At 35.3% G+C, this 10,694-nt stretch overlaps 1 protein-coding gene across 1 annotated transcript; it reads left to right on the forward strand.

Annotated features, from left to right (window-relative positions):
* The first annotated feature begins 1,678 nt into the window (after positions 1-1,678).
* On the forward strand, positions 1,679-9,573 carry LOC136809790 (uncharacterized). The gene is made up of 3 exons (XM_067066346.1): positions 1,679-6,114; positions 9,122-9,130; positions 9,441-9,573. The coding sequence occupies exons 1-3, from the start codon at positions 1,679-1,681 to the stop codon at positions 9,571-9,573; spliced, it is 4,578 nt and encodes a 1,525-aa protein (XP_066922447.1).
* Positions 9,574-10,694: the final 1,121 nt, after the last annotated feature.

The following is a 10,694-nucleotide window of genomic DNA, read 5'->3' on the forward strand; positions in this document are numbered from 1 at the left end:
AACACTGCTCCATGTTTCTGATTATCTGATTATTTCCTTGGGTGTATTTCGTTTTGATCAAGCAACAAATACTTGTAGAAAAGTTATTCCAGAAATTACAATTGAGAATCGAATTGACAATATTCTATTTAGGAACTTTAGAATTACAAGCAGTCATCTTTCACCATGGCGAAACTGCAAATAGCGGCCATTACACATCAGCTGTAAAATATGGTGAACAGTGGTTTTCTGTGGACGATGCCATAGTGAATCCTATCCACAACCCTAATTTTAACTGTAAAGTGAATGACCATATTGTGCCCTATTTATTAATGTATAAAAAAATCAAATGTTGTTACATCTTTTGCTCAATCATACAAAAACAAATTTCCCTCTGATATCCTTCCCACAAAACCAACGGTGACAACAACTACACCTAATAAAGTTAACAACAACCGCAAAAACAAAGCTGATCAAATTCTACAGAAAGAATGTGACTTATATGGGATTACATTTTTACAGCCAAATGAAAATGAAACAACCACTGCCATAAGGAAACGGAGAAAAGCAATGCGTGATGAAATTAAACATAAAAAAAAATGTCCTGAAAACCAAAAAGAAGACTTTGACTGTAAAGCATGCCCTATAGATGAAAAAACACCAGTCTTAAAAAAACAATTTTCCATCTGATCAACAATTCAAATATACCTCCTAATCAACCTCAAATTGACAAACCACATTTGATTTTTCAATCACTTCTATCAATTCTGTTTCAAACAAGAGTAATCCTAAGTATTATGGCAAAGCTATATGTACCTTTCCCTTGAAAAAAGTTTCACTTGATAAGCCAATAATAAAAATAACATACCCAAATCAAGTTAAAAGTGAGGTAAAAACAGACAGTCCTGCAAAGAGTCCAAAAGCCATCAAAGAGAAATTGAAAGTGAAAAATATAAAAATAAAACAAAAAGGCATTCTAAAAAGTAAATTTTTTTTCAAAATAATAAAAAGTATAAAAAGAGTATTGAAAATAACAATTATTATGTTCAAAAGACACTTTCTCAGTCACGCTCAAGTCAAAGGCAAAACATTGAACTTTTGAGCTCAATACCAGAAACAGAACAGCCGGTCGTCCAAGAGGACAATGAAATATCCTCAGGTGTCACTTCTAACGTCTCCTCAGCCATTCATAAGAATCCTAAAGTGTATGAATCAATCAAAAAGTTTGAAAATGGGGAAATGAGTCACACATTTTTGAAATGCGATATATGTATGGAAATACATCCTCAATTCCACACATCTTTTGAAAACAAAGATAATCGCTTAGTCAATTTAAATAATATAAAACTCAATAAAAAAAATATCTGTCCAAAATGTGTCACAGACAGTAGAAAGCGCAAACCAAAAAAGACCGCAAGATGTCAAATGTACTGAGAAAAATAAATCCAATAATAAAATAAATCAAGAGCTTAGAGCTGCAAAGTGGTCCGGTATTGATAGTCCTGAAAGTGATCTTGGTCCAAAACAAGACATAATTAGGCATAATAACATGCACTTTGGTCCAATTCCAGAATGTTTCAAAAATCTTACAACTGTTGAATTGGCACTCATATCTAAAATAACTGTCTGTATGCGTGTTCACATGCTGAGGTATGGCATGATGTCATCTAAGGGCCATTCTATAAGCATCCCTCAGAGGATGTCAATAGCCACCCAGTTACCTAAACTTCCTGAGCAGGTAGGTATTGTTGTTTTAAAACGCAGAGGTCAAAAGCAACAGAAAGTCAGACATTTCACTGTACAAAGACAAGCAGTTGAAATTGCATTGAAATGCTTATGCTTTGGAATACCAAACGGTGGTTATGACACGCTTAGAGCTAATACAAAAAAATACTGCGGACCAGACCATAAAAATAGAACATTGACTAACAAATATTTTGAGCATTTTCCAAACCCTTATTATTTTGATGTTGATATAATGTTTGAAAGATTGAGTGCTCTACCAGCAGAAAGGGAGGAATATTCCGGATTAAAAACTGTGTTTACGGAAAACAATGTACCTGAAACTGAGCTAGGCCCGGCACCTGCCCAGTTTGAAGTACCCTTCTCGCCTGACGATGAAAGCTATACAACATCAAGTATCATATTACCTGCTGAACCCAAAGATGTTAGTGAAGAAATTAAAACGATTGTTAAAAATGTGACAGGAAGTGAAGATATTGCCAACAAGTTTGCACTAGCAGAATGGAAATATGCAGATGCTGAACCTTTATCTGAATTAAAAACTCCCGGCTTTTTTGCGCAAGCCTTTCCATCCATCTTCACAGCAGCTACCTGTGACTTTACCCATAATCCTTTGGTGACAGTCAGTTTGGATGAATGGATAAAGCATATTTATTTTCAAAAGGATAACCGTGTCTCTAAACATCCATTTTTAAAATTTTTTCTGTACAATCTATCACTACGTAAAAAAGCTTTAAACAATGGCAACTTTTTAGTAGCGCAACAGCTAACCGACAGTCACATTAGCATTGATGAACTGAAAGAGCGTTTTAACAATAATGACGATTCAATTGCTAGAAAAGTTATCAGGATGGGCTCCAATCTTGTCAATTCTGACCCATATTGGAACAGATGCAAAAGAGAATTGGATGCTTTACTTTTCTTTAGAAGATACTCAATAGGGGATTTACCAAGTTACTTTCATACTAATAGTATGGCAGAACTCCACTGGGCTCCACTTAAACAATTTTTGGCTAAATACATTAGTTCTACATGTGAGATCACTTATGATAATATTTTAAATAAATTGAATACAGATATGCATTATCTCAGAAGAACAGTTTTACAAAATCTGCACATTGCCACTTTATATTTTGAGACAAGGACAATAAATTACTATAACACTGTAGCCAAAGAGTTGTTTAACTTAACTGATTATTGGTTTCGCTTCGAATTTGCCAAATCAAGAGGACAAATTCACAGCCATGGACTCATATTTTCTGAAACTCAAGCCAAAAATATCGAGCAAGCTCTTGATATAGATGGTTTATCCAGTGACCAAGAAAAAGCTGAGACCTTATATAAATGGCTTCAAACACATGAAGAAGACACAGATACCATATTTTCACCAGGCTTTGTTAGTATGCACCCTGCAGGTGGCTCTCAAGAGAATGGCCAAGATGGCTCTAAAGTCTGGATTCCAAATAAGGAAAAATGGGCAAAACCAGAGGGTACCCAAGAGCCTCCTGAAATTGACCCACTGAATCTTATAATGACAGAATATTGCACCACCCCAGAAAAAGTTAGAGAATTGTATCTTTATCTTGTGAATCGAGTAGCATTACATAATTGTAATGACTATTGTCTGAAAAGAAAAAGAGTTGACTCTGATACACGATATTGTAGGGTACATTTTGGAAAAGAAGATCCCATATCTAAAAAAACACCAGGAAAAGAACTACATCCTTTCGACCCAATTATAACTGGAGATAAGCATCCAAGGTATGAGGGCCCCAGAGACCATTGCAGGATGATAATGAATGTAAAAGCTCATTTATTATCCTGGTTGGCCAACTGCGATACTCAGGCTCTGGTTGATCAAGATTTGTTAAATTTACAAAAATATATCACTTCTTACGCGTGCAAAGGTGCTGCCGCAACACAGGATTTGGTCACTATCTATGGTCACCTTTTAGACAGTGCAGATCCCAATGCTTCAGTTAAAAGTATCGTATTAAGATTGCTTAATAGGATACTTGGTAAAATTGATACACCTGCTGCTTGTTGTGACTTTATCAATTCTGGTGGCAAACTGTGGCATTGTACTAGAAAGTTTCAATCTGTTGGTTTGAGTGGTTATAGACCTCTTAGCAGTAAGCCTGATGGTGAAAACTTCACTCAAAAAATTGCTATCGATAAGTTTCTAAGTAATGAGCGTAGAGAAAAGAATCCTACAATGACCTTATATGATTGGGTGACAGAATGTTCTTGCAGAACCAAATGCGCTGCTGATCACTGCCCAGTTTTCACAGGTATCCAAGTGAATCCTGTCTGGCCACTCTCAGAAGACTACTGTAAAGGTAAGCTCATGATGTTTTCACCTGGAGTATGGACAAAACCTGAAGATTTGAAGCTAGAAGAAGAAACTTTTGGTGAAGCTTTTGCACGCTTTCTTGATACAGATCAATGCCCACGTGTTGTTAAAGATAATGTGAAATCAGCGAAAAAGAGATATGACGAAAAAATGGAGAGAGAACGTAAAAGAAGGCACAAGCTAAATGAACAGCACAATGATAATGCAAATCAAGAGTCACAAGCTGATTCTCAATACTCCTTTTCGTCCAGTACCTTTTCACAAGATTCTCAAATGAGGGAAGTTAATGTAGCTCATGAATTGTTGAATGAGCTTCACGATGCTAATCCCTCGAATGCTGTTGATGAGGAACTTGAGGTTCCATTACTTGATGGAGGACCAGACTTTGATTGGCATGGGTATGCAATGCAATGCTTAGGACAAGCTTGGCCAGATAATGTTGGCACTTGGTTGGATGATATGGATGCTGAAGTTGAGAAACAAACTGTCAATTCGTATGGTAGATGTGACTTGCCAAGAATTAATCTACTTTTAGCCAACGAGTTGCAAAGACTAATAATATCAATAAATCTAGAACGTATGATTTTACTCAAGAAAGGGGAGAACTATGAACCGTTACGATTATTAGTACAGGGGACTGCAGGTACAGGTAAAACTTTTGTCATAAATTCAATTAGTTTTATAGCAAGAAGATTACGTCAAAGAAATAATGCAGTGTTGAACCTGGCTCCTACTGGAACAGCAAGTTTGCTTCTCCCTGGTGGTCGGACAGTTCACTCCACCACACCTCCTCTTTCGAAATCTAAAACAAATGATCTCAAGTCAGCCCAAATGAGTGATTACCCATTAAAGGGAAAGGCTTTGAAAAAGCTTTGTGAGACTATTGGTTATAAAAATAAAGAACTTGAATTGGCTGTTTTAAATATGGATGAACGTAGCATGTTTTCAAAAGGACTCCTTGGATGGACAAGTGAAAGATTTTCCCAAGCCACAAATAATTGTGACAATACCTTCGGAGCGATTCCAGTTGTGAACTTTTTTGGTGATCTTGGCCAGCTTGGGCCAGTCAAAAAGTTAGATCTTCATCTCCGCCCTGCAAAGAATGCTTCACCTGATGAGCTTGCCGGGTTTGCCATTTACCGAAACTTTCAGGACGTCATTGTTCTTAATCAGACAATGCGACAGAAAGAGTGTGAAAAAGTGTTTCTTGAAAGGTTACTAAGAATTAGAGGTGGTAGAATCACACAACAAGACTGGCTTGCTGTAAATGCCAGATACGAAAAAGAGCTTCCCGAGGCTGAAAAGATGAATTACTGCAATGCTGAAATAACAATAACATTGCATGAAACTTGGCGTGAGGTGAATAAAGAACACCGAAAGAATTTAGCCAACTTAAATGTTCCTGTTGCCACAATACCATCTACAGGTCGAGGTTATCATCACAAGAATGGAGATAAACAAGTTGGTCAAATACCACCTAAAGCCACAATCGCAGTTAATTCAAAAGTTATATTGACAAAAAACCAAAGAGCGTTTACCCCCTATGGCTTACATAATGGTGCTGTTGGTATTGTGAAAGCAATTTTATATGAAAAAGGCACATCACCTCCAAAATTACCTACAGCAGTCATTGTTTATTTCCCGAGGTATACTGGACCAGCTTGGGATATTAACAATCCCAAATTTATCCCGATTACTGCAGTCCGCTCAAAATGTGAAAGTGAATGCTGTAGTCGAACTGGTTTACCATTGATGCCAGGTTATTCCCTCCCAATAGCTAAGGCCCAAGGTATCACTGTTGGAAGCAATCAACCTGCTGAATTCATGAGGGTGAGTATACAAGAAGGTAAGTACATGGAACAGCAAAGTTTGGGAATAACTTATACTGCTTTATCCAGAGCTGAAAGCGAGGATAGATGGTGTTTAATTGATAAAATACCACAAGACCGGCTTCATTACATAAACAACCATCCACAAATGCAGAATCGCCGTCAAGAAGAAAAGCGACTAAATGAACTGTCTGCTAATACTATTGCCAGGTACTCGCATCTTTTAAATAAATCAAAGTATCTTCAGCTGCTAAATGAATTTGATGCACTTTGCAACGATGGTATCATTACCAGTGTATGTACCAGTGGAAATGCAGCTTGTACCTGTGTATATTGCTCCTTGAAATAATCTGTCAACCGTATTGAAAGCAAAGATGGACCGATTCAAAATACTTTGGACGTACAGATTTAGCGAACAGAAACTTTGCTTTGGCAAGGTCAAATAAATATAAAATCACGCCATTTTACTTTTGTGAATCATTTCATTAAAACAAGACTCTCAAAGGAAATCGAGTTAGTGACAATTATTCCTTGAATTGGATAAAACAATATTTTTAACTAAGATGTAAAAGGCTACAAATATGATTTGAATTTGAATTAAAATTTATTTTTATCTTTAACAATTACATGCATAAGCCACAAAAGTTTCTGTTCGCAAAAGTTTGTACGCCTTAAGGATGCAATTTTAATGCACAATAATTGAATGTTCCTAGTACTTGACATTCCTAGTATTTCTTTTTAGCTATTTTATCAAAACAACCTAATGTAAATGAAATTTGGTTTTCAGATTTCATATCATCCTCCCTGCATAATAAGCTAATACTTTGAGATAAACTTTTTTACCCCCACTTTAACGCCTACTTTTATAAACCGTTTCGACTTTGGACCTTCGGAATTAATATATAATGAATGTCAAGTCCTAGTATACATTTTTAATTTTTGTAGTAAAGCATTAGATATTAAAATTCATTCGCTTTAAGTGTGCACTAATCTTTGATTTGCTTGCCATTTTTCGACCGTAACTAGAACACTATATTTTCTAAGAAAAATAATTCGAAAAATTTAGAAAATGAAGAAGAATTACTTTGAAGCCTCCTGATTTCAGAGGTACAATTATTTTGGCATAGCTGAAATTAAAAAGCTAAGATTAGTGCTCACATAAGGGAAAGGACTTTAGTAATAAACAAAGCAGCAATCCAAAATTGGATATGACTTCATGGCTTATTGAAACGAATATTGGTAGAAAAGATCGCAATAAGACGATAAATATAAATTATCTGGATGTTGACTGGCCACTTATATCGCAATAAGACGATACTTATCAAATTACAGCTAGCTGGAGTCGGGACGGATGGCAGACTATATCGCAATAAGACGATAGATATAAAAGTATATGTTGGCATACTATACATCGCAATAAGACGATACGTATTAAAAATAAACTGCCAGCTAGCCGGAGTTGGGCATCATCAAATGCTAAAGTCTGAACAAGGGTGGAAGGGTGGCAGACTATAAATCGCAATAAGACGATTGATTATCTGTATGTTAGCAGACCATACATCGCAATAAGACGATACATATTAAAAATGACAGTTTTGGACTGATTTGGACATTAAATTCTGGATATCATCCCTCTATTTGACTTCAGGTTTGAAAAAGTAGTTGTAAGAAGTAAGAAACGGTAAGTCTTAGTTATTACATGTTTTACTTTTTTCGGTATGTCCTTCAATCTTCTCGCAAAATAAAAAACAAATGCAATAAAAGTGACCGGTTTAAAGTCGTTGCAGTTTCTAATGTTTCTCTGAACCCACTTTTCTTTGAGATTATATATTACGTTTTAAAAGTTAGCCTGATTTCTGCTCTGTTTTTCTAATTCAATTAGATTCAATATGATGTCCTGAGAAAATCGAAACTGTTTCACCAACAACCAACGATTGAATCCAAGAATTATGAAATAGGTAATTTCCTTGATATTCTTTGTAATCTTTTTTACAGTTCCTTTACCCTGATGTTTTATATTTTGAAAATCATCCAGTTTAAAAATCTATTTTTTTCCATTATTCAGGTGACTAGTATCGGAGAATTTAAAAGACAAGACAAGTATAGTGCAGTTTATAAGTATTTCAATTTGTTAGCTAAGAATAGTTTGATTTAATTTTTTCCAATAAAATTCCACCTGATACGATTACTTGTTATCTTCGATATTCCCGGGAAATAGATATCTATCATATCTTTCAAACAGAATGTTTGGTTGACTTTTCTGTTTTCTATACTATTTGAAAAAATGATTTATAATTGAGACCATTATTTTAATAGAGACTATTACTTTTCTTAACTGTTCTGAAATGTCCAAATGTTTACTTTATTTAAAATTTAAATTACGTTGGCGGATACAGTATATCTAGTTTTTATAAAATACTAAAAATCAGCTTATGTGTCTTATGTGTTCTTTGAGTAGACGCAGGTAGACGTTGGACGTGCAGGAAGTCAGAAACAACTTACAAATTCAGTCCCAGTTTTATAATAAAAGAATTTCCGTTTTCTTTTCTTTTTTCAGTTCTAATATATTTGTAGTAAAAAAATGTCAACACAAGTTACCGACCCGCAAATGATCAGTTTAATGTCTCAGTTGCAGACAATAATCAACGGTGGTATATAATATTCTATATTCGGTTGATTTGTCAGTTATATTTATATAGGCGATGCCACCCAAATCTCCTGAGTGAAATTATATAGTTAGACAGAAATTCTTAATTGTTCACATATTTATCGAAGGTTGTGCTTGATGCTAACAGCTCACTTCTTAGTATCCCCTACTAATTTTGAATTATTGCCTTGAGATTTTCCTACTACTCATTGTCCTCACTTTCTACCAATATCGTTTGACATATTACTCAAACCCAATAATACATTGACATAATACAAAGATCGCCCAGACGGACCACCAGCTTTCGGCTAAAAGTCTGATACTGAAAATGATTCCTTTTTATATTCTTTAGCTGCTGAACAGTTAAACAATCTGCAGAGCAGGATCTCTGGATTTGGTAGGTATATTCGATTATAACTGGAAATCTTTAGGGTTGTACATTGTTTTAGGGGTTAATTTGATAAGGGAGGGAGACTTTGTAAGTTGCCCAACACATATGAAGAAGAAAAATAGAAACAGCGATTTACCTTCATGCCTTTCCAACTTGTAAGTTTATTAACCTTTTTTCAGATGGGACAGGTAAATCGTTGGATTCGATTCCACCGGGCGTTCCTGTCAATCAAGTCAGTAAGTAAATCACTTAACTTTAAATTTGAAAATAAAATTATGTGATTTGGAAAAAATTACATACATCACGTTGAACCAATTTCGTCAATTTTTTCTTAGTGATTTAAATCCCTGTTAACAAATTTATGACCGCATTTAATCTTATAACCCTTTTACCTGATCATACAGGTCACAAACGCTATGTTCATTTTGGTTGTTCACAAGATCAATTACTTATAATGTTTCTTTCATTTACATCACCCCTTCAAATCTGTTTTTTCAGCTTTCACGAGACAATTATTCGTCCACCGGGCGCAATCGGTGGCCAACGCCGACACAAGCGATGCTGGGCTTGGTTATTGGGTGAATGGAGACGGGATGTTACCCCCACGCACAAAGCCGGAAAGGCGTTTTAATAATGATCGTGGCCGTGGGAGAGGCAGTCGTGGTGATGGGCGAGGTGGTGGTCGAGATGGTGGTCGAGTTGGGCGTGAACGGACCAGATCAAGATCACGAAATCGTTCGCGCTCAAGCTCCCGATCCCGGTCACGGTCCAGGTCACGCACGTGTTCGGAATGTCGGCGCCGCAATCGCCAATGCTACCATAGAAAGTAATAATATTCATTTCTAACTAGCTATAAAATATTTTAAGACTTCAAAAGAAAAACATCTGTATTCTTACTTTGCTTCGTTGTTGCTGGAAGAAATAGATATGTTACTTTTTATGATAGCATTTTATTTTAGTAGTTTATCTACATCACTTTGTAAAATAATCGTTCGATCTTCGAGGGTCTTCAAAATAATTTATACCTTATCGGGGAAAACTTAGTCGGGGAAAAGTGACGAAATTTTGGACAAGTGACGAATATTTTTCCCGACGAAAATTTTCCCCGGCCTTAATGCGTTTAACAACTACCAGCAAGTGACGAATTTTTCCCCGACGAAATTTTTTCCCGATAAGGTACTTTCCAAATATTTCGTGCTTTTATGTTTGGCTTAAAACAGATGTTATGGACTTTGTCCATAAAATTATTCGTTATTTGTTATTAATCAATTCTAAGTAATTCGGTAAACAACATAACGTTACTAACTTGATATATTTAGTCTCTAGTCTCTATTCTTAATCTTTATGTAGTCTCTAGTCTCTATACTTAATATATCTTAGCGCTTATTTATGACAATTAAAATAGATATTGTAGATATATCATTATATAATATTAAGATAGTTATTGAATTATCATTGTTTATTTATTTGTTTATTTATCATTTGTTTGTGATTATCATTGTTTGTGATTAATCCTACGAAATTATATCAAATTTGAAAAATTCAAAACCTTTACTGTGTTTCTTTCTTACCTGTTGAAATTGAGACAGATTTTTAAAGAATACCACCAGAAAGACATGTAGGCCGTATATTCCATCTCGAGGAATGTTTTCTTATTGATATTCTAATTTAGAACGTAACAAAGGGGGGGGGGTAAATCAAAATTTTGGCTGCAATCCCCACCATCATATTTGGCATAAAAGGGGAATTCCC

The sequence above is a fragment of the Clytia hemisphaerica genome, unplaced genomic scaffold (genome assembly GCF_902728285.1).
Source record: "Clytia hemisphaerica strain Z4C2 unplaced genomic scaffold, Clytia hemisphaerica genome assembly, whole genome shotgun sequence".
In the NCBI taxonomy this organism is placed as follows: domain Eukaryota; kingdom Metazoa; phylum Cnidaria; class Hydrozoa; order Leptothecata; family Clytiidae; genus Clytia; species Clytia hemisphaerica.

Bases quoted from the DNA above. Each gene is read 5' to 3' on its own strand.
- LOC136809790 (XM_067066346.1), top strand. From the start codon at position 1,679: ATGTCAATAGCCACCCAGTTACCTAAACTTCCTGAGCAGGTAGGTATT.